General features: G+C 33.6%; 1 protein-coding gene across 1 annotated transcript in view; it reads right to left on the reverse strand.

The window, feature by feature from the left end:
• The window catches only part of HECTD2 (HECT domain E3 ubiquitin protein ligase 2), a 65752-nt gene that overhangs the window by 10001 nt on the left and 30006 nt on the right, over positions 1 to 25745 (reverse strand). The window contains exons 3-15 of the mRNA XM_080687937.1: positions 24622 to 24760; positions 23805 to 23907; positions 23332 to 23421; positions 20349 to 20413; positions 17110 to 17155; positions 16000 to 16109; positions 13518 to 13666; positions 12809 to 12932; positions 10340 to 10436; positions 7261 to 7368; positions 6247 to 6379; positions 5240 to 5328; positions 2023 to 2181 (exon numbers count right to left, since the gene is read on the reverse strand). Of these exons, the coding sequence (XP_080544063.1) occupies positions 2023 to 2181; positions 5240 to 5328; positions 6247 to 6379; positions 7261 to 7368; positions 10340 to 10436; positions 12809 to 12932; positions 13518 to 13666; positions 16000 to 16109; positions 17110 to 17155; positions 20349 to 20413; positions 23332 to 23421; positions 23805 to 23907; positions 24622 to 24760 (1412 nt within the window). The remainder of the gene's footprint in view (positions 1 to 2022; positions 2182 to 5239; positions 5329 to 6246; positions 6380 to 7260; positions 7369 to 10339; positions 10437 to 12808; positions 12933 to 13517; positions 13667 to 15999; positions 16110 to 17109; positions 17156 to 20348; positions 20414 to 23331; positions 23422 to 23804; positions 23908 to 24621; positions 24761 to 25745) is intronic.

Genomic DNA, 25745 nt, shown 5'->3' on the forward strand with positions numbered 1-25745 from the left:
CCAGATGAACCCAAGGGAAGGGACTTACCATCTTTTTTCAAAGATTAAATTTTTAATGACAAAATAACAATGTCAGTAGGTCATGAAGTTATATACTCAGATCTGCTATATTCAGGACTGTAGACCTTTTTACCTCAGCCTTTGCATTTTCAAACCCCAATTTTTGTTGAGAACTGTCTTTATCAATACTGTCAATCTTAGACCCTTACCTGTAATACACTAGCTCTAAAATATTTATTATCCTTCAGTTAAACTTTCAAAATGATTTTTGTAAATGTATAATTAAATAAACTGTGTGTGAAGTTACAGAATAGTGCTTTTGCACAGTTTGAATACCCTGGTCTTATTTAATACAGCATATTTGAGAGTAGCTTAGCAGAAGCAAAAAAGATAGTACACATACTAATTCTAGGTTACGCTGCCTCCCCTCTGTTTTCAACATAAACCCTCTAGTGTAATTTTCACAAGACTGTTGGGAAGATTTCTTATTGTTTCTGGACAATTCTGTTGCTCCAAGTCATGGCTCACCTCTCAGAGAAGCAGAGGAGTATTCACTAACATGGTCATGGAAAATTATCGCATTTATTAACACCATATTGAAGTCTCCATTGAGGAATATTTTGATTACTTTCTCTACTTTTTGTCCTATAGTCACAGATGTTGTCTTTATATTAAGAAGCATATCTACTATATGTTTCTCTTCAATTTCCTGTCCCCTCTTCTTGAAAACAGGGTATACAAATACATATGATAAAGAATTGAATAAAAAAGCAGTTAAAAATTTTAGGGTATATTTTTACCATCTATGAAATGGAAACTAGGTGCCAATTTTAATAGGTGCTTTTTAAATTAATAAATGAATAATCCATTTATAAAACATTTTTAAAAAATTACCCACATTCCACCATCCTAACACAGCAGCAATTTTCCTGTTTGCTTTCAATCTTTATTGATGCATGTACAGAAACAGTTTTTTCAATAGTTGATCTCATAGTATAGGCACAATCTGGATTCATTATTAAAGAACTACTAAAAGATTATAGGCTCAGGGAAATCTTCAGCTCTATAATATAAAACAACATATTGGCATTTAGTCATTCGTAAAATATCCATTATTTACTAAAAAAAAACAACTGGGTCTAAATCAAATTAAAATAGCTTTAATCATAGAACGGGCAATTTAGTGACAAAAATCACTAATAAAATTAGGAAATTTATCAGTAAAAGATTTGGCAAAAACTAAATAAGTGGGGCAAAAACAATCCAAAAATCTAAAATGAGACGGTAACTCAGAGATTAGTCTATTCCCATTGTTTTATAGATAAGAAAATTAAGTGACTCATCCAGGATCACAGCTAAGTACAGTATGTTGCAGAGACAAGACTATAGAAGACAGATCTCTTAATCAGAACCTGCTCTATTTTGCAAGCAGTAAAAAATATAAGGGATTGTCAGGAGGATGTGCATACTATGTATTTTTCTACTAAATTTTTACCTTAGATTAAATTCGATCAGAAATCTAAATTTTGAACTGAGGAATATTATGAGACAGTCCCGTGAAATTCATGTTGTATTGTTTTAAGAGATGTTGTTGCGTACACTGTTAATGATACTGCACAGTATCATCTTAATAAGGTTCCATAGAAGTAATCATTACTAAGTGCTTTCTTATCTCCTGTAATCCCCCAAATACATGAGTTTTACTATCTCATTATTCACATAAGGAAACTAGAGCTCAGAAACTTGAAACAACTTCGCTAAGTTCACAGAGCTAATAAGTGGCAGAGCTTGGATTCAAATCTCTGCATCTCTGACTTCAAAGCCTGTTGTCTATGGTATAAGAGCTGAAGAGTGCTGCAAAGTGTCTCCACAAGAAAGGAGAAATCTAGATAAAAAAGGAGATGGGTTACAAAAGTAGAGATAAACCATATTTAAAAATAAGAATAGCATTAGGAGGAGAAAGACTGTGCAGGTAGAGGATGCTGGCATTAAGGAATACGATGCTAGTAGCTTTATACTTACAGGCATAATTTGACTTAAGTCATCAGTGGTGACACTGCAGATGCCCACTGGTGTATTTTGATCACTAGGAACGATGGGAGGGCTCAGTAATTTCTTGTAACAGCAGGGGGGGAAACGAATATCCAGTGTAATGCTGTTATAAACAGCTAGTCCCATAAGCTATGCATACTAAATGTTAAGTATTAACATAAAATCCATGACAGCAAATGAGTTTTAAATTATGCATCAGTCTGTTTCTTGTATATTTCTTTCAGATCTAATATTGACTTTTTAAAAAATATATTTTATTGATTTTTAGAGAGGGAAGGGAGAGGGAGAGATAGAAACATCAATGATGAGAGAGAATCATTGATTGGCTGCCTTCTGCACACCCCCTACTGGGGATTGAGCCCGCAACCCAGGCCTGTGCCCTTGGCCGGAATCGAACCTGGGACCCTTCAGTCCGCAGGCTGACACTCCATCCATTGAGTCAAACCAGCTAGGGCTAATACTGACTTTTTAATGAATTACCACATACTCCTTTCCTTTCATTTATTTCCCCACATAATTCTTTGATTACCAAGTCGTGTAAAAAGGAGGGAATTAGTTGATAGTATTTAAGATTTCCTTAGAAAAGTTTATTTAAGATCACAACAGATAACAGTTTCACACATATCCAAAAGTTAATATATAAGAAACACTTTCTAAATTTAAACAAAGATGGTGATTTTATAAGTAGCAGCAGCAATTTATTTAGTAGAACTCACTGAAGAACACACTACTAACACACACTACTAATTTTGGTGACCATTTTATCTATTTTAAAGTTAAATACAGACTAAAGAGACCTGAGTTGAATAAACATATGGATACACACAGAGAGACCTACATACACACTGTTGATAAGCTAATAGGACAATTACTCTCCTACGGTAATATCTGAAAGGCCTTTAATACTTGGAGTTTACTCAAAGGGTTAAAGTTAAAACCTACAGATGTTATATATATAAACTTTGCCCAATTATATGTTAAAAATATTTTTATTGATTTCATAGAGGAAGGAAGAGATAGAAACATCAATGATGAGAATCATTGATCGGCTGCCTCCTGCACAATCCCCACTGGGGATCAAGACCGCAACCTGGGCATATGCCTTTACTGGGAATCAAACCGTGACCTCCAAGTTCATAGGTCAATGCTCAACCACTGAGCCACTGGGCCAACTGTATTTTATTTATCAGTTATATGGCAGAATATAACATCCATTTGCTGAAAGAGGGGTTTTATAACAAATTTCATATTTCAACTATCAAAGATTATTGTATCAAGTTATTAAGGAAGTCACTCATTTTGTAGGCTCAAAAGGAAATCTTTATTGTATGGGCTGGACAAATTACTGTGAACAATTTAAAAAAATTAGAAGACAGCCTGTATTTCAGTTTGCTAAGGCAGAATGAGGTTAATAATTTAAGGAATATATATGCTATTTTATTGGTAACCATAGTAACAGAGACTGAGCAGTGTATGCAAGGGACAGATATTGAAAAGACGTTCTAATATATTTCTTTAATTGTGATATAGCAATAATGGCAATAACCACAATACTATTGTAGTTACATTTATGAGTATTCAACACTCTAATGACAAGTTCTATGCACTTTTCATTTTAAAAAGTTCTTTTAATTATAATTTAGCAGATGAGGAAGTAGCCTTTTAGGATTTGCTACAGGAAACTTGCATTCGCACTAAATCAATGTGCTCTGGTTGAAGCAGGAATGGGGATGAGGCATCATGTGCTATAAGCAGAGTTTGAAAAGCCTGCACTGTACTGCACTCTAAGTTCCAATGCCCCTTGTGGTATAAGCAATCATACTTTAAAAAAATTGTTATATCTCATCATGCAATCTTCAAAAATGTTTTATTATTATAGGTTTCTCATGTAAACACCAAAGCCTTAACATATTTAAAAATGAAGTATTAAAACCAACTACATTTTCTCAATCATTACGCCTATTCTCAATTTTTACTAGTAGTTCTCCTCACCTTCAGTAGATCTCTCCACCACGTACATGATCACAATCCACTATTGTCTCACATTTTTCCTATATGTTCTAACGCTTTTAAGGCATTAGTCTTATTTTCTACAGGTTATTTTTGTGTGAGATAAATACACATTAACAATGAGATGTAGTGGCTATAATAATTTTAGATTTATGGCAGGTCCTTAAATAACATTGTTTCAGTGTTGTTTCATTGTAATCAGATGCTGCAGGAACTTAACTCTTGTTTTATATCAATTAGCCTAACTATGGTAAAATTGGTTTCGTTATATGTCATTTCACTTAAAGTCATAGAGCCTATTGACAATGTTAAGTGAGAACTTACTGTAATTGTTTAACTTGAAATATGCAACGTAAGTAAATATGCTTAATATGCTCTTTTACAAGTGGTCATTTGACTATGAGAACTGACTATCTTGCGTGGTGGTCATCTGCCCATTTAAATGGTGAACTTCTTAAAGGTGGATAGTATTTTCCTCTTTTAACCTATGTATCTCAAGTGCTTGCTCATTTATTTATTCTTCTATTCTTTCACAATTATACTTCTTAGATTAAAAAAGCTAATGTGAAAGGTATCTTGTCCAATCTCCACCCAATACAAGATGCCTTCTCTAGTACACCTGACAGGGGTCAGAGGATGGCACGGGGATTTATATAACTTTAACAATACTTAAAGTAATGCCATATACTTTAAATATTCCCAATATTTTCAATTTTTATTAATACTTTAGGATTTGAGGGGCAGATTAAAGACCTAGATTTAATTGCCACAATTTTGATTTAGTAAACTGAGTGAAATAAACTATTTTTCTGTTAGTTCTTTCACTTTGTACTTAGAACAAAACAATTCATCATGAACAGAAGATTTCATGATTTTGATTTTTAAAAGTCTTAATTTTCTGATAAATTAGATAATATATGAAATACAAAATATTTTTATTTTGAGATAAGGTTTTCAGGAAAATACAAAAATTCAGTCATTCCTTTCAATTAATTAAATCTTCTGTCAGTAGCTGTGATATTACAAATAATAAAGATTATTGAAATCTATCAATAAAGTTGACAAGCATGCTTAATTTGAATAAAATGCTTGAGAACAGTTTTCCAATATTCAGATAATTTTTTTTTTTTAAATCTCTAGTCTCCTAGCACCTCCTAGTGGAAAGTTTAAAGGATACAATTCCAACCAATCGGAATTCAGAATAGTTATCACATTTAAAGCTGCTAAACCAATGGCAGTGTGAATCTTTGTGATATGTAAACATGCCTGAAAAAAAGAAACATGATTTCATTAGTGTGACTGATTTAAAAATCAGAGTGGTAAAAATATATATGACATTTCATCGGTTAGAAACAAAACAGTTCAGTAATAGTTCTGTTACAAACAATCTCTCATGTTAAAATATATCAAATATATGTACAGAGAGCATGCATGAGCATTTTACTGTTCATTGGTATCCTGAAAGTGGGGTAAAAAGACAGAAAATCAGTTGATTTTCTTTATAAAAACTCTAGTTTTATAAGTTATTGGTTATGATCAAAATTAATTTTGAGGATTATGTAGAGATTTCAATTTATCCATGTTATCTCTAATTCCCATTACCAGAAAGATTATATATATATATATATATATATATATATATATATATAGAATACGTACAAAATAAAGAAAAATAAACACTTAAAATGCTCCTCTGAAGAAAAACAATAAAAATAATGATTAGATATGTGTTTTCTCTAAATAAAACAAACCCAAATTTAAATTTCAAATGATTATCTCTGTCTTAAAAATTAATGAATTCTTATTCATTAAAATGTCTCATTGTTTAATGAGAGAAGCTTTAAAAATTAGTGTAGAAGAGCAAACTAGTTTTTAAAATTTCAAATGTTTTTTATTTCAATGACAAATTAAATTCTCATGCATTTGGCTTATTTGGAAAGGAAGTGGATGCACCCTTGCAAATATATACTTTCAAGTCTTTATTTTGTGTAGGATTCCCAATAAAATAACATTTTGATAATCAATTTGGTCAATTTTTAAAATTTAAATAACAGTCCTTAAAAAATTATTCAAGGTTTATGGTTGACAAAAAAAATCTGTAAAACCATAGGGTAGATTAAAAATAAGAGGGCCTAATCTAATCTAATTATGAAGAAATATTATTCATAAAAATTAAATACTCACCATAATCTGGATGAAAAATTTGGCGAATTAGAAGAAGGAACCATTCTTTAGTCAAGCCACCCATATCCAAACCAGCTTCCCCTACAAATGTAACTTTCAACTTCTTTTTCAAGTCTGCTCTTTTCCGGGTTAACTATTTGAAGAAAGTATATAGTAGAGGAGAACAAATGGCAGAAAAAGGAAATTAACTTTTTAAAATTTGGAAAATGTGTTAGGTAGTCAGTATCTTATTTACAGTGTCACAAAACACCTATCCACCCACTCATCCACCCACTCATCCATCCATACATCCATCCATTATCCATCATCTATCCATTATCCATCATCCATCATCCATCCAATGAATCTGTCAGACACTGTGAACTAGGTATTATTAGGTTTGTTGTATAGATCAAGAAACAGAATTAGAGAAGGTCAGGTACTCTGACTGTCTCTCAGGTTCATATTGTCTCCAAGATTCTAATTTAGCAGATTACAATATAAAATAATTCATTTCTTTAACTTGCCTTCAATACTAAAGTTTTAAAAATCACATAACTAAATCAGCCTTTAACTTATAATAGCTACATGCATATCTGGCTAAGAATTGTACATGCATAGTACATAGTACATAGTACATAAAATCAAAGTAGGTTTGACCCTTAATTGACCAAATATGCCCTGTAGATTGGACCCCTAATTTTATTAGATGAATAATCTGAGGCTTGGCAAAGTTAAAATGACATGTTACACACCCAAACAATAAGAAAGGTGGGTCTACAATCTAGGTTACATAGTTATACATATAGTTGTTCTATATAAAATCCCTTTCTGGGGAATTAACAACATACTATTAATAAATATATGAAAATGGGCTTAATTGTGAATACAGAACTGACTTTAACTATGGTATCAAAATATAGGGAAGCATACTTACTAGCATAGAGAAATAAGGTAGTTTATTAAAACTTTAGAATTATAAAATGTACTTAAAGCTTTAATCAATGAATACCATTTTGAATGAATGATCTATACCTCATCAAGAGAATCGCTAACCAGATGTGTCCTCCTTACTTTCATATTTAGAAATAACATATTCATATCAGGTCTCTGTCTTCGAGATACTTTATCCACCAGACTTTGCTAATTGAAAAAGAAAGCAAACATTTTCACTTTTACTTAAATTGTAATTTCACTTAAAACATTTAAACTTTAGTAAAAATCACTTACATTATTTTCTATACCATATCTCAAATAAATAATTTCATAAACTCAGTTGTAAGAATTTTGATTTATGAAAATGCTCTATTATTTTGTTTTAAAACAATGGTAACCAAAGGGGATCCAAAATGGAGGACCAAAAATAATTCACCTTCTAAAGTAAAGTGTGCTATGTTTCAGTTTCCACATATCTCATCTCTTAAATGTTTAATAAATACAAAGCATAGTGTGGGAACATTTGAAACATATACTTTGAATGATAAACTTGGCTTAAGGTTTTTTAGATACTGAATTACTCTCAAAGCATAATTAGTCTACTTTTAGAAAGTAGTTTGTCAGTATTTATCAGAAACATTATTAATGTTCATAATCTTTGTCCCAGTAATTCCTCTTCTGGGAATTATAAAAACAAAATATTTCATACAGTAATATTTTACTGTAAAAGCAAAACTTTAGAAATATACTAAAGTTGTATCTACATAATAGAACATAATACAGCTATCAAAAATGATGGTCATAAAAACTATGTAAATGGAAGATGTTTAAGGAAGGCACAACTGAAAAAAAGGGAACAAAATTGTGGATACAATTCTTGCCCTTACAAGATAATATAGATAAAAAATATCAAAAGAACATTTACCATAATGTTAAGTTATGTCTGGGTGATGAAAACATGGGTGATTGAAAATATCTATTTTTTGTTCTTTCAAAATATAAGCAATGAGTATGTAAAAAACAACACATTAAAAAATATAGGGGCTATATAAAATACCCTCTATCATATAAAGTCTACATATTTGCATACTTAATTCCTCTAAATCTTTTTCAGACTACCTCATCTTTAGTAGCAAACTAAATGAATTATTATGCAGATTAAAGACTGTCATTTCAGACATTTTAAATATATGCAGCAATTTGCTTTAGTAGATAAAATGTTAACTTCCCAAATCTCCCATTAATCCTACTCTTTTGATTTAGTAGGTTACTATAATAAAACATTCTAATTCAGACCCTTCTTCATTTCTCCAATTTCTACTTCTAAAGGCTTTCAATAGTTTTTCTCTTCTCTGGGTCCCACCTTTCATGCTCAAACTACCCTTTCCTACCTTATGTTCCCAGTCTATACCTCCTGGGAAGCCATCATACTGGAAATGTCCCTACACATTATACTAGGATGCTAATTGAACATGACAAGGCTCAGTGACTACTCCTCCCATCAGGAATTCATCTATATAATAAAAGTCTAAATGACAATACAGTGGAACAACCAGAACGACCGTTCGCTAATGATGCACACTGACCACCGGGGGCAGACGCTCAATGCAGGAGCTGCCCCCTGGTGGTCAGTGAGCTCCCACAGGGAGAGCGCTGCTCAGCCAGAAACTGGGCTCAAAGCTGGCGAGCGGCAGCGGCGGTGGCAGGAGCCTCTCCTGCTTCTGCAGCAGCAGCGCTAAGGAACAGCGAGCCAAGCGGTAAGGAGCAGCGAGCAGGCGCGTGGTAAGGAGCGAGGGGTCCCAGACTGTGAGAGGGCACACGCTGTGCTGAGGGACACTCCCCGCCCCCAGTTCAGGAATCTCATGCACTGGGCCTCTAGTATTTAATAAAAAGTGCTTCAAATGAAAGAAGTAATAGTGACATTTTAGATATAAAATGTAAAAACAAAATACTAAAAAGTTGCATGAAATTGCTTAAATGCAACTAATAAAAAAATGTCAAAATGACTAGTTATATATACTAATCTTTGAGCCAGTATCTACCCAAGATTAAGAATTCTGTGCTAAATATACCTATTGAAATTTTGGGGGGAAGGGAGTAGTGTGGCTATGGAACTCCCTTGCACATAGTCAGTAACATTTTTTCTAATATCCTCATACTTGGTGAAAGCTGACTTTGGGATGTTACCAGTCCCTCAAATCTCTTGTCCAGCTCTGTGATAGGAAAAAAGTACTTACTTTCTGGGAACTGAATTACTGAAGAATAAACAATTCTTATTTTGTATGCAATTTGGAAGTAATGTAATTTATGCTTTAGCATTCCTTTTGTATTCTCGGACAAGACATGGAAACCATTTTTTTTTTACTGTGTCTCTTTTTATTTTAAAAAGATTGCAACCAACCTTCCCTCTAATTTTTCAAGTTGTAAGTAATCATGTCCCAAAATCAGATACTCAAAATACATGAGCATTTAAGTGTCTAGTCTAAAGCTCTAATAAAGAAAAAGCTCACTTAATCTGATGCCTACTAACTAAAGTATATAACTTGATGGTGCTGTGCTGAAACACAAGTGTAGGGAGTGGTGAGGGCAGGCCAGAGATAAACTCTGTCCTGCTCCGTAACTCGACTAAAGCCAACTTGACACATTCCCCCATAGTTTCTATGGGCCTCCGTGCACTCTGGTTTCCTAAGAAACCATAGAACATATTTTATCTTCTTTGGACATGTTTATCAGTTTTCTAAGAATACACGTTATTTACATCTTTTATTTTTTATTTTTTTGGTTGTTTCTATTTGATTTTCACAAAACTAAGAAAACATTTTAATGGTTTGCTCTTATGGGCACTCCTTGCCCTCACTGTAATTTTCACCAGAGCTCTCTGCTCGTTACTGAAGCTGGAATATGGTATCTACAAAATAATGTCCAACAAGTTCTAGTACTTTGGATTTATGAGACACATTTAATCTTCCTGCTATATTTATAACAATCAGAAGTTGGTGAGGGCTATCTTTTTTCCTGTATCATAAACAGGTTTAAACACTTTTTTGGGGAATATAATGTGAATTTTACTTTTAACATTTCCTAATTATGCTAGAACAATTCATAAGACATTTGACTTATTAAATTATTTACTGTATTGATTATAGTCAGCATAAATATGCTTACGTAGCTGGCTTACCCTTGCGATGCTTATCATCTGCTGCTCTGAGTCTCTCTGAATAATGATTTTTTTTGCAGCTATAGAAATAACGAATGGGTACTGACAGAAGGAAAACCTGCCCAACAAGTGGAAACAGAAAAAGCAAAATTGTGTATTTTTTAGCAAAATTATACTAAGGGAATGTAAGGTACCCCTTCTAACAATATAACACTTTACTTTTGAATTATGTCATATCATTTACAAAATGATCTCAAGTACATAATTTCTCTTAATCCCCATAGCCCTGTGAAGTGTGTGTCATTACCAGGGGTGCAGTACCTTTGTTTTCTGGAGGAAGCTACATCTAATGAAATATGTGCTAACTACTTAACATTGTTATATAGTAATTCCAGTTTATGTACAGTCACCTGTACATCATTACCTGTGAAAAATATGGCCAACACCAGAACCAAGAGGCAGAGTGTTGATGAAGGAGGATTAGGACAGAAAGTTCAAGTATGGAAAGTAATTAAAATCCATTATTAAATGGATATTTCTGATGTGAGAGCTTCAGAAATGAGGAAATCTTGTAATAACTATAGTAGTAACAAGCAGAGTAATAAATTTAAGACCAATAAAAGTATGTTACTATTAGTACTGCACTTAATGATATAGTAATATGAAATGATATGTGCTTGTAAAGGTACAACATTACGATCAAAGGTAATGAAAACAACTTCTTTTCCTGGGTCAGAGCTCATTCTATGCTATGTAAAAAAAGCCACAGTCAAAGAGAGAAAAGCATTTGGAGATGGCAGTACTGACACTTCAGGAGTTAGACTCCATCAGAAGTGGCTACAATGCATCCATCAGTTTTAATTGAAATCCATCCGAGTGCAGTCAGGCAAGGCATCCGTGACCACCAAGTGCCCTGAAGGCACTATGGGGACACAGGAGGTAGTGCTAGTGTGAACTGAAAACGAAGTAGCTTTCCCCTGGATCAAAATTGTTAAAAATAGTAAGAGTTGTTCAGTACTAACGTGTAATGATTTTGAATCACTAAGTGCTCACTAAATATTAAGAAATGAGTGTAACGAACTTAGTAGGATAAGTGAAATGAACTTAGCAGGATGTACTTTAAAACAAAAAGGTTGAGATTTGCCCCTAGTCCTGGCACTTAGAAGAATGATACTGTGTGTATGAGATACTAGATAAACAGCTGAGGCTGCTCTTGGCCTGGGGTGACTTGCCCTAGGGCTCCAGGTCCCACTCGAGATCCAGACTGGCTTCCCAAGGGCTGGAGGGATCACAGGATCAAAAGTCTAATTCATTCTTGGTACAGTGCTGTGGTACAGTGATTAGAGGTGCTCTGTATTAAAAGCTGTCACTAAAATACACAGTAACTCTTGGAGTTGTTTTGTGGTTTTGTCTACAACGTTATAATTATATTAAAGTGGGAGAAAAAAAAGCTTCTTTGTAAAATAAACTTTGCCAAGAAAGTATTCATCAGACTGACAGAGGTCCCCAGAAATGGAATTCTTATTCAGTTCTGAGTGTTCATATATGGACTGAAATATGTCCTGAGGGCCATTTTATGTTTTAGGCCAATTCTTATAGAAAGGGTCCCTGGAAGCTTGAACCAGTTTATGAACCAGTCTGCGGTTTGAGGTTACTTATATCCATCCCATATCTCTTAGTCTCCATGAACTCTCCAGGACATCTCCTGGTCTGGGAATAAATTGTTTGGGATCGTCTTGCTGGTTTAATTCAAACATAAGTGTGGATATAAGGGTCAGTGTATTACTGAATTTGGTCATGTGTTTTGAAAATCTATATACCATTGTAATCATTTGTGGCAAAGATCTTTCTCTAACATCCATTTTTAAAATACTGTTTGTAAAGGTCAACCATGTTTCCTACAGAGTAAGGAAGAAAAGGAGTGAGTGTATGTGTGTACGTGCACACGTGTGTGATCACTGTGTTAGATCTGGCACTGGCACACTATGGCCCATGGGACAAAGATGGCCTATCGCCTGTGCTTGTGAATAAAGAGTTGTAGGACACAGACACCCCCATTCATTTACATATTGTCTAAGGCTGTCTTTTTGTGCTACAACAGACCAGAGATTGTATAGCCCAAAGAGCAAAAAATAGTTACCATCTAGTACTAGTACTTTACAGAAAGTCTGTTAATCCCTGTCCTAGACAATAGCATATAGAATAAGAGGCTACAAGAAATTGCATATTAAGATAGGACCTTTCCCTTCTTAAAAAGATGTTATTAAACCAAAAACAAATTAACATGCATATGAATTCAAAATGTAACAGAAAAAGAAAATGCTTTCACAAATATAGTATTTCAAGGCTGAATAATTAAACTACATTTATAAGTTTATGTGTAAAGGTATGGGTAGATTTAATAAAGTTATTTACACAAACTTAAAACCCAGTCATTATTTTGAATAGTATTTCATTTAGGTGAGTAACCAAATGAGCTTCTGACTGTACCTGTGGGAGTTTCCAAAGCTCTGCCACGTGTGGTATTCCTCCATGAGATCAATGTGATCCAGTGTAGAATTATAGAAATCGGTATAAGGAATAAGGGGAGGGTGGACCAAGTTGTTTGCAGTATCTGTAAAGATAATTCTAACTTAATGATCTTTTCCAACATGCACATGATTTACTCTAATAATAATAAGAACATTTTAATGTCTACCAAGTAGTCTTTACCTATTCCTATTTTAAGCATTTGTATCTTCCAGTGGAAAAAGTAGTTTTATAATTGTGATCAAAATAGAGCCAATAATTTGTTTTTTCAAAAGAACTTGTGGTGGGGATTGTATTAGTATAGTAAAAGGAGCGCCCAGATGGCCCTCTACTCTTTCTGTTCCCCCCCCGCCCCCCTCCCGCCCCCGTAAGTATGTTCTCTCCTTAGCATCCCTCAGGAACTCATGGAAGTTTTTAGGAGTCACTACTTAGCAGATTATTTGCAGGTGACAGCCATAACACAGAATACTGCCCAAAAAAAGCATAAAGCTCTCTCATGCTTGTTAATTAACCGTGAACTCCATTATCAAAACAGAAAGTAAATTAACTCTCCACTTCAAAGAAATGCTTTAAAATGTAAGAATGCCTCCATAGTACGTAGAGATCCTTATGGAAATGTCTCTAATATTTAACAAAAGAAAAGTAAAGATGATAGAAGAACAAAACCTACTAAGTAAAGCCAGCACTTTAGATGCTGATGGGATCCACCAGGAACATTTTGTTAGGGGTGGAAATTCTTCAGGCTTTGCAGGAAACAGTCGTAAAGAAATAAACTGCAGCAATCTCTCTACCAATTGTTTGAACCTCTTCTGGGATAATCTGGTAAAGATTTTGAAATAATTCCAATCAAAATTCACATTGTCTATTTTGGCAATATATTCATTAGATAGTAAAGTGCATTCTATATGCATAAACTTTTAGAATATTCCCCCAAATTCTATTTTTAAATTGCCAAACATTTGAAAAGATAGAAAATCTCACCTGGACTATTACTTCTTAATTAAATAAGAAATAAACATTAATATTACTATAAAGTTAGTATTAAACATTTCATTTTATGCCAAAAACTCAGATGTGTAAAGGCTTTCAACAGTCAATTCTATTATTTGCAGACTCTGTATGTGCAAATTCACCTACTTGCTAAAATTAATTTTAACCCCCAAATTGATAATATGGCTCTTTCATTCACTTGTAGATGTGCAAACAGTGGCAAAAAATTTTAGTTGCCCAATGTACACATTCCCAGCTGAAGATGAAAAAGGAACGCTCTGTCTTGTTCTAGCTCTCATGCTGTAAGCAAGCGACCTTTATGCAGTCTGCATAGTGTCACATTTTTCACATTTTTGTGCTTGTTGTTAGTGATTTTGTTGTTTTAAAATGGCCCCCAAAAGTAGTGTTAAAGTTTTGTCTAGTCTTCCTAAGTACAAGAAGGATGTTGTATGCCATACAGAGAATACACTTGGTTAGATAACATTTGTTCAGACATGAATCATAATGCTGTTGGCTGTAAATTCAATGTTAATGAAACAATGATCTATCTTAAACTAGTGGTCTGGGGCATGAAATTTGTGCACATTAAAAGGGAATTGATTAGAGGAAATATTTTAATATTGCTATTTGCCCTTTCTCTATAATAGAAGTGTCAGAGATGAAAGAAAATTAGTAAAATGTATATGAAAATTTCCCTCCTGTCAGAGTCAGGGGCGCACCCTGGGACCCAGAGTCAAGTCCCTGCCCACCTGCGTGTGCCTCGAAATTGTGTGAGACCCAGACACGGCCGGCCCCACCCCCGTCAAGCCCTGTTGGGTGGGGGGTGGGGGGGTGCAGCCTCAGGTCTCCCGTCAAGCCCTACTGGGCAGAGGGCATGCAGCCTCAGTTCCCCCAGCCTGGCCTCAGGTCCCACGGCCCTGGGGCAGGGGTCGCGGCCTCAGGTGCCGCGGCGGCGCGAGGGTGTGACAACCATTTGCATATGAGCTCTTTATTATATAGGATAAGATGTCTTTAAACAGAAGTACAGGTAAAGCAAGGTTATGTAGTCAGCAGCTGATGAAAATGTTGACCTTAAAGCTCTCAGTACATTTATAGAACACTAGAAACAATGTTGTGTTTCCTTTAGGGGCAATAGTTTAGTATTCACTAATTCACTGTTTGCAGTACATTTATAGAACTCTAGAGGTCTGCTGCACGAATTCGTGCACCAGTGGGGTCCCTCGGCTTGGCCTGCGGGATCAGGCCGAAACCAGTTCTCCAAGATCCCTGAGGGGTCCCGAATTGCAAGAGGGCGCAGGCCAGGCTGAGGGACCCCACCAGTGCACGATTGGGGACGGGGAGGGAAGCGGGAGGTTGGCCAGCCAGGGAGGGACCACAGGAGGGCTCCAGAGCATGTCCAGCCTGTCTCGCTCAGTCTCAGACCCCAGCAGCAAGCTAACTTACTGGTTGGAGTGTCTGCCCCCTGGTGGTCAGTGCATGTCATAATGACTGGTCTACCGGTTGGCTGCCCCCTGGTGGACAGTGCATGTCATAGCAAGTGGTTGAGTGGCCTTAGCATATCATTAGCATCTTACACTTCGATTGGTTGAACAGCTGACCGGACAACTGGACACTTAGCATATTAGGCTTTTATTATATAGGATACTACTGTGAATAATGAGAATTGACTGTATTTTAAAATTAATTTTGACAATATTTTGCCTCTTTAATTGTTATCAATCATGAAAAAAGTATGGTACCTTTATAAATTGATATTGATGGCTAATCTACATTTTATAAAGATGCTTTTGGGGAAGGAAAAGCACCAGGTAAATAATGGTGAAATTTATATTGATACAGAGACAGGAAATAAAAAGACACAAATTAAAATACTTATGTCTGAGCAAATCCAGGCACCATCTATGAGATGTGTGAAAAACCAGTGATAGAAATGCACTGTATAAAAGCAAGACCAGTGGGCAGAATTCTCAACCACAGCTTGCACAAGCAAAATGGTTACTGACATTAGAAACAGATTTTTAATTACCCTCTATGTAGTACTAAAATATATGCATATAATTGCCTTTTGAGGCACTATGAAGTATAAGTATAAATATATTTAAGTCATAGCAAACTTAAAACTCTAAGATTATGAAAGTTCTTAATATCATCGAAGGACTTACTTTTTAACCCAGTGGACTAAGAAATGATGGTCAGCTTCCACTAAGGCAGCTATCTGTCTTAGCAAGTGAGCATAGATGACGTATGTAGATGTGTTATTAAACTGAGGATTCTGAAAAAGATATTAAAAGTAATTGTGTTAAAATATTGTCAACATGTAAAAAGAAAGACACTAAGCTTAATGAGCTAAGTGGTAAATTCAGAAGACGAGATTTGAAGTGGTACAGTGGAAAGAGCACGAGCTTTGGAATTGAGACTGATCTGAATCTGAGTGAGCAGAGCTTATGGCTAATATACAGTCCTCAAAAACTTGAGCTTCATTTTGTTTTCTAGCATTCACTATCTCTACATATATATATTCCCTCCCCCCAGTTTTGCCTTTCTCCCTATTTTCCTTTTTTACATCTCTCAACTACTTCTTGTCTATTCCTCCCCACACACACTTTTCTCCTCTCTTTCCACTTCTCTATCTTTACCCTGCATATTTCCTTTTATTGGACACAGTAATGAACTAAACACTATCTTATTTAATATATTTTTTTCTTACCTTTAAATGAGGTAGTAACATATTTGCACCTTTTGCAAATTGTAAAGAATGACAGATGCAGTATGCTAACTATGGTAATAATATAATTCTTCCTTATGGACCTTATTTTTTCTATCTGTGAATCTGTAGCTCTCAAGAAGAAGAAGTTCATCATCTTTGTTTTGCAAATATAAACCACTTTGATTTTTCCATTCGTATTCTAGCTTAAGCATTTATTGAAAATAGATAGAGAAGTTGGAAACTTACTAATTAGAAAATAAAAGAAAGTTTTGGAGCCCATTCTAATTATAAGAAAGGAGATTAATTGGAGGGGGAAGATGTTCTTCCCTTCTGTTTGTGCCCGAATACCACAGCAGGAAAGCAAGTAGTAAAAATTTAATCCCAGAGATAAATTAGCTTCCCATTGTTTGTTTTTTGTAGCTTTAATTCTCTAGCTACAAGTAACTACAATCCAAAAGTATCAATAATGTTGCTCAAAAGAATACTTAATATTTGATATAATTTCACCTATATACATGCATAGACTGAGGTCTAAATTAGATAACTAAAATTCTTGCTTTCTTACCTGTAAAAGTATAAAATATGCTCTAAGATCATCTTTTGTTCGTGGACTGAAAAAGAAGTATAATTGATTAGAGGTTACAGTATATAATAAAAAATGATCCATTAATATTTCTGTGAGAATTGAGTTGATAAAAGCCAAAAACTAGACTTAAGTAAATATGTAGTATTATTGAGACAGTAACATATCTCTAATATGCTGAGAATATAGGTTCCTGTGTGCCTATTCTAGGCTGATTCTGAAGATACCTAAAAACAGAGTTAACTAGGCTATTACATTTTATGAGGTAAATATCACGATTAACTCTAGAAACAGTTAACAGTCTGGAAAATAATTAACAATTTTAGAATACTTATGTTTTTGTTTTAATAAAGGATAGCAAATATCAAAAATATTTATGCATTGAAAAAAGAAATAGGCTTGTGAGTACAGTTCTGTTACTGAAGTGAAAGATGTAGAAGTGTCTGCAGGTCAAATCACACTTTGAGTACATCTAGTATATTTCTAATGAAAAGAATCTTATTTTGAATACCTCTGAAAAGTAACTAAATTTTAATCTGCGCCATGTTAATCTGGATTTCCACATGATCAAATTTGACCAAGTTTTTATTCCCCAAGCTGATGACTATTACTTGCCCTCTCAAGATCTATTATATACACTGACAAACACTCGGAAGTAAGTAATTTCTTGCATTACAAATGGTTCCCCTATGTGATAACTAGATGCAATTAATGATCCTTGATTGGATCCTGGATTGAAAAATAAAACCCAGATATTAAAGAACACTTTTGAGCCAACTATGGAAATTTAAATGTGGACTGTATTTTAGAGAGTATTAAATGAATATTAAATGTATTATGGTCACAGAGAAAAATGTGATTAGGAAATACATGCTGAAGTAATTAGGGACAAAGTATCATGATGCCTTCCATTTACTGAAAACAAATTCCATGCAGAGGGAGAAAAAGCAAAAGCAAATGTGGCAAAAAGTGAACAATTTGTGAATTCAGGTGATGGTGAATGAGTTTTCATTATCTTTAACTTTTCTGTAATTTGAAATTTTTCAAAATTCAATGTTGGGGGAAAAATGGTTCACCTCCAAGTATCTCCTTGAATTTCCTTTAAGAAAATAAAATGGCCCTAACCGGTTTGGCTCAGTGGATAGAGCGTTGTCCTGAGGACTCAAGGGTCCCAGGTTCGATTCCGGTCAAGGGCATGTACCTTGGTTGTGGGCACATCCCCAATGTGCAGGAGGCAGCTGATTGATGTTTCTCTCTCATCGATGTTTCTAACTCTCTCTCCCTCTCCCTTCCTCTCTGTAAAAAATCAATAAAATATATTAAAAAAAATGATGAAATCATGATTTACTTTTCTGTTATAAATTAAGTATGAAAATATAAATTGTTGCCCAAAATGTACTAGATGACCTTTACAAAATATAAAGCCACATAATCTGAAATATAACTATGTATTACATATATATTAAAGTTAGAAATAAATATGCATATGCTTGTACATATAACATTTTAAAATTAGTAATATTTCTTTGTAGGAGAATTATCTCAACGAAATAATGATTTATATTATTTAGGTTTAAACCAAATAGAAACCATTTCTGTCTATAATATTCTACACAATTTTCAGACTTTTTCTCAATGGACTAATGTTTTGTTTTAGAAATTATATTTGAAAATATTTTAAAACACTCAAGGCAATTCATAAATATTAAAATTCCTGGTGATAGGAGAGTCCTACTTTTTCCCATTTTATAGCTGCACCATTGTAATTTCCAGTTCTCTGGCCTATGCATTAGTATTTCAGTACAGTATATAGTTTGGGCTTTAGAAATTGTGGTTAAGATCACAGGCTCTTTGCCAAACTGCCTGGGTTCTAATCCTGACTTACTGGGTTAACTTGGGCAATTTACTCTGTTAATTTTCTCAACTGTAAAATGAAAATATATTACCTAGTTTATAGAACTGTAGTAAAGATTCAATGAGAAACACATGTAAAATTGTTAGGAAGGTACTTTGCCCATAATAGTCAATAAATTAGATTTTGTTGTTGTTATAATAAATCCAAAATAAAACAAGATTTTTAGGTATTGAACACACATTCCTCTGAAACATGAGTCCCATCACATTGTCATTTTAATCTGTATTGGACACACTTTTCAAGAGCAGAGAGGGGAAGCTTACTAGAGGGGACTGAGATCCCAGCAGTTTCAGACCACTGGACTTCCTCATTCTCCTACAAATGCTCTTTACATTCTAATTTTCTCTTCATTTTTAATGAAGCATTATGTGTTCAACCAGAAATACAAAATTCAAGGAAAATGCAAATATCTTAGTAGAATGATAAATTAGGAAAAACACTGTTTAAGTTAAAAAATCACATGAAATTGTATGTTATGATTTCAATTATTTTAAAAGAGGACTAGACAAATATAGCAAAATGTAAACATTTTTACTTTTTTTACACTACTCTAGCTTTTAAAAATTTTCTATAATAACCAGGCATCTCTGAAAATTTATTAAATTTTGAACAATGTTATTAAAATACATAAGGTACATTTGACATATTTAAAAATTCTAGTTTGGTAATATTTTTAGACTGGGCTTAATATAAACATGTAAATTATAATTTTGTGGTATTCATATGGCTATATAGAAGCTATTATTGAAATTATAGTGCTGTTTAAACAATATCAATTTAAATAATATGTACTTTTGAAAGTATATTTTTATATTCTACATATTCTCAGTTCAAAACATTATCAATTGCATTGCCCATCACTCCTTAAATAATGATTCAATATTTGGTTCTAAGAAAAAACATCTCAGCAGTTAAACTTACATTTCCTTATATTAGAAATAAAAAATGTTGCTTTGGCTACCAGAAAGTCCAAGGCTAAATTTAATGCCCATATTATTTCATCCTAGATTACATGTACCTGCTCATCCCATATCTGTATAGCACTCATGTCTGTACACAACAAATTTTATATACGATGTTAAAGGATTCAGAGATCTTTTGAAGCCCACCCATAGACCCTCCTGAGAAGTCACAAATCTCAAGTTTAAAAACTTCGTTGTAAATAGTTTATAACTTCTTTCTCATCTTTGTTTTTATTACAACAACTAAAATTGACTCGGTAAAATACATACATATGTAACATAAGATGTATGAGATGTGTAAACTAACCATCTATACTGACTAGCTAGATATTAATTACAATTACCCTTTCCATTCTCGTAACAAGCTGTTAATGATTCCCTTTAATACTGTCTTCTGAATGTCTTGAGGCTGTAGGCAAAAGAAAATCATAAAATAATTAGGATTAGCTACTAAAGTGACTTTTTAAAGATTGTTTATCCATTCACCTATTAAAGGATATCTGGGTTGCTTCCAATTTTCGGCAATTTTGAATAAGGTTGCTATAAAATTTGTGTGCAGGTTTTTGGGTGGACATAAGTTTCGAATCATTTGAGTAGACAACTAGGTCACGACTTCTGGGTCATATTGTAAACTCGTTTAGCTGTGTAAGAAAATGAAAATATAACTTATTGAAATTTGTGGGATACAGCAACAGTAATGAATGAATGTATTAGACAAAAAGATCTAAAATAAATGATTTAAGCTTTCAATCTTGGGAAATTAAAACAGGAAATCAAGTCCAAGTAATCAGAAGAAAATACATAATAAAGGTTAGAAGAGAAATCAATATAATTGAAAACAGGGAACTAATAGAGAAAAAGCAATAAAACCAAATAGTAGTTTTTGGAAAAGATTAATAAAGTTGTTGAACCTTTAGCCAGACTAACCAAGAAAGGAAGATTAAATACAGTAATTACTAATATCAGAACTGAAAGCAGGACCGTCACTACTGATACCTGAACACTGAAAGGATATCAGAGAACTATTATGAACAACTCTGTGCCCACAGTTTAAAAACCTAGATAAAATAGACCTAGTCTTTGGGAGATACAATCTCCCAAAAGTCACACAGAGAGACATCGATAATTTGAATGGACCTATATTTATTAAAGAAACTCAATGACTAATAACTTTCCAAAACAAAGAACATCAGGCCCAGAAGATTTAACTGGTGAGTTCTGAAAATTTAAGAAAGGAAGGATACCAATTCTTTACAATTTTGTCCAAAAAAACAGAAGAGAGAATATTTCCTAACTTATTCTATGACATCAGCATTATCCTAATACCAACCTAAAGATATTACAAGAAAAAATTACAGATCAATATCTCTTCTGAACACAGATGTAAAAATCCTCAACAAAGTATTAGCAAATCAAATCCAACAATGTATACAAAGAATTATACACCATGATCAAGTGGGATTTATTCCAGGTATGCAAGGCTGGCTCAACATTTGAAAATCAATTAATGTAACTCATCACATCAATGAGCTGAAGAAGAAAATATCATATGATCATATCAGTAGCATTGAAAGCATTTGATAAAATCTAACACCAATTCATGATAAAGAAAGCCTCAGCAAACTAGGAATGGAGGGAAATTTCCTCAATTTGGTAAAGAACATCTACAAAAATCCTTGAGTCAACATAATTTTAATGGTGAAAAACTGATAGGTTCATCTTATATTTTCCCTATCTCAGTCCAGGAATTAGTATTTCTCCAGGGAGCTCTGGTTCCTTTCTGTGAGGAATGGTATTAAGAAACCATGCATGCTAAAGTGCTCATTGCTACTGGGTGTTACTGCTTCTAGGCCCTTTCAGAGAACAGGGTTAGGAACTACCCCCCCTCCCCCCCACACACGTATCCATATCCATCTATTAAAATCCATGAGTTCATTATGATGTCTTAATGCCAAAAACTAAGAAAAACTAAAGATTTGTTTACATATTTTAAAAAATCTTTAGACTGAAGATAAAAGTTACTTGGCTTAGTTTTTTTTAAGGTATGATAATAATATTCGAAGTATAGCTAGGTGGGGTTTTTTCTGTTTATATCCCATTTTAAAGGATTTTTCCCTCATGTTGTATATTTTTAATTTTTAGTACCTATAAAATACTAACATCATTCCAAGTCAGAAAAAGTCAAGAGAAGTGTCCCAGGAGTGGAACTTTTGGGTCACAATGTATGCATAAGCAAAATGTGTTAGCAGTAATGCCAGCAGTTTTCCAAAGTGGTTGTTTATACTTACCCAATCAGGCTATGGAAGTTCTAAGTGCTCCACAATATTGCCTATTCTTCATAAGGTTCTTAAATTTTTTTTTTTACTAATTTTGAATGGATATATAATCTTCATTTCTCTAATGACAAATGTTATTAATTACCCTTTCTTATATTTAATTGTGAAGTACTCAGATTAGCAATAAGCAAGAATGTCTGCTATAACTTATTTTATTCAAAATTATATAATAAGGCAAATACAATTATGCATGCATACATAGGTACAAGGATTGGAAAGAGATAAAACTCATTTTTCACAAACAACTTGATTGTCTATATAGAAAATCCAAATAAATCTGATGTACTGTGAGAATTAATGAATAAATTTAGCAAGGTAAATGAAGATAAATATATGAAGGTATTTCCATACTAGTAACAATTAGAAAATCAAGTACCTAGAAATAAATGTAATAAGATATGTCAGACCTTTACTCAGAAAGCTGTGAAGCATTACCAAGAGAAATTTAAACAAGATTTAAGTAAGTGGAGGGATATACCATGCTCATGGATTGAAAGGATGTCAATTCCTCACATACTGATCTATAGCAGTGGGATTCTCGAAATGTGATCCCTGGGTCAGGAGCATCAACATATACTGGGAACTTGTTAGAAACACAGATTCTTGGGCTCTATCCCGGACATTCTGAATCTGAAACTCTGCATTTTAAGAAGCCCTTCCTGTGACTCTGATACATGATAAACTTTGAGAACCACTCATCTGCAGATTCAATGCAATGCCAATACAATCAAATAACTGACCTCCTTTTGCTTACATGAAGCATAATTTTACGTTAATAAGCCTCCCTAAACAAGGACTGGACATAAATGTATTTTCTGCTTAATTCTCATTTAGTTATAAAAATAAAAACAATCTAACTTTCTGGGAATTCCAACTAAATTTACTATAAAATTAAATCAGAGTGATATTCACAATATTTGTGTAGCTGCTTTTGAAATACAGAAGAGACAAAGAATTATACTACTTGCATGTGTTCATAAATAATACTTACAGTATTAAGTAAGGCATCATATACAGCATTCACAAATTTAGCATTAATCCCAGAGTCTTCAATGGTATTAAATGAGGTGGCGGCATCTTTCTGCAAATCCAATTACAGAATTAAGTGTATATAAAATTTTAAGGACTGTTCTTAGTCATATTTGAATCATAATTGTTCCTTCATAATTTCTAATATTTTCTAGTATGATGATAACTTTCAGGGCAAAATTGCTAAAATAAAAAATGAATATAGATGAATTATTTTAATAACTTAAAACTGAATGGAGACAAATATTAACATTTAATACAAATGAAATCTAAGATATCACTTAAGTAATATTTATTTGTGATACAAGTAATTTCAGAAATTAATACATATGTTTTTTAAACAGTTGCTTAAGTCAATATTGGGTAGAAAAAAGAGGTAAACTTATCATCTATTTTTTTAATTTAAAATGAAAAATGTGTTTTATGTATTATTACCTTAAATGGAGCATTTAGTTCTGGGAAAGAATCAAATGTTGTTAGATAAAAATCATGTACTGCTTTCCAATCTCCTGACGACTTAGCTTTTTCTACATCTTCCCTAAAATGAAAACATACACTAACTATAATAGAAGGAAATATTATTCAGATAAAATAGCATTACTTCTTTACACATAAATGTGACCAAACATGCAACTTGATATACTGAAGCTGAATACAGAAACATGTTCCAGTTAATGTAAATATGATTTATGGATCTATAATTCTTAGATTGAGATATTAATCCAGCTTTAGCTTTCCCATTTACTTGCTTTTTGAAAAGTTCATTCTTGACATGCTTATTACAAGTAACACTCTTTCTTTACTTCACTTCAGAGCCAAATGTCTTGAGAGATTTTGTTTATATTCTGTCTCTACTTTCTCATTATCCCTTGTTCCTTCAAATATTCAGTTGATTTTTTTTAGTAGTGACATAGCTTTTATAGTTCATGTGTTACATAGCATATAAAATCTTATTTTTAAAAAAAGAAACATTCTATTATTTTATTACTACCTTTGTCTCCTGCTTTGCCTGTTTTGACTCATGTTCTCTTATTTAGTGTTTCTTTTGCTGCGACATCATCTACCCCTTACCTGTTACTTACATATTTGTTTTCACCTTCCACTTGAGACATCTAGTCTTTTGTGACTGCACTCTTGGCTAATACCTTATCATGATCCACAAGATCAATTGCTCACACAAAACTATTAAATTATATAAAGTACTGACATGCAGATAACTGTATGTCTAATATAATAGTGAGCTGCAACTTACTGAAAGTCTTTCATTGTTTTGGGCTGGATAGGAAGGGTAGATTCTGGAGGAACTGTGGCCTTTATTTCAGATGATGATGCATCTGTAGAGATACGCTGTTTCTGTCTAACATCAAGGCAAACTGGCGGTAGGTCTGTCACTGTGAAGCATAAAAAAGCATTCAGTGTAATTAATCATAAAATTTTTTCCAAATTATAAAATGCCAGGCTAACTCAACATGAACAGAAAACAAATGAATTATTTTGTGTTGCATTCACCTTGGGGTCATGTGACAGAAAGTCCTACCATAGGGAAGGGCACTTACAATAGGGTCTATCGCCCCTACCCCAACTTCACCCATAACAGATATTAGGCTGTATCTTACATTAAAAGTTATCTACAGATGTAAAGCAGTTTCTTTCCCCTGCTCTTTTCCCAAAAGTTGTCTTTCAGGGAATATTTTAGTGAGATTCAATGTTTTAAATGTTTCTTAGCTCTTTGAATATGCCCAAATCATTTATTTGCGTTCTCAGCAATTCTTTATTGGAGTTTTAGCATTTTCTTAAGAATTTGCATGAAATTTTCATTTTATTCTGTTTGCAAATATTTGCCAGTTCATTGTTTGTTCTTTTTGTTGTACTTTATAACCTTTTAATTATGTAATAAAATGAATATACAAGAATCTCATAAAACAAATGTATGGGTTAATGAATAATATTTATTATAAGACAAACAACTTTGAAACCACTACCCAGTCAAGGGATAGTGTTACCAGCCCCTCCTTGCTCCAACTACACATATGTTGGGTAGACTCTGCCTATTTTATTCTAAATATATATTTTATTGATATTTCACAGAGAGGAAAGGAGAGGGACAGAGAGCTAGAAACATTGATGAGAGAGAAACATCGATCAGCTGCCTCCTGCACACCTCCCACTGAGGATGTGCCCGCAACCAAGGCACATGCTCCTGACCGGAATCGAACCCGGGACCCTTCAGTCCGCAGGCCGACGCTCTATCCACTGAGCCAAACCGGTCTCGGCGACTCTGCCTATTTTAATGTTAATTTCCTCAGATTCCTTTTTATCTTTTTTTTCATTTATTTTTAAACATTTCCATCTTTTTTCTTATAGTTCCTTTAAGGC

This window comes from Plecotus auritus (genome assembly GCF_963455305.1).
Source record: "Plecotus auritus genome assembly, chromosome: 9".
NCBI lineage: Eukaryota > Metazoa > Chordata > Mammalia > Chiroptera > Vespertilionidae > Plecotus > Plecotus auritus.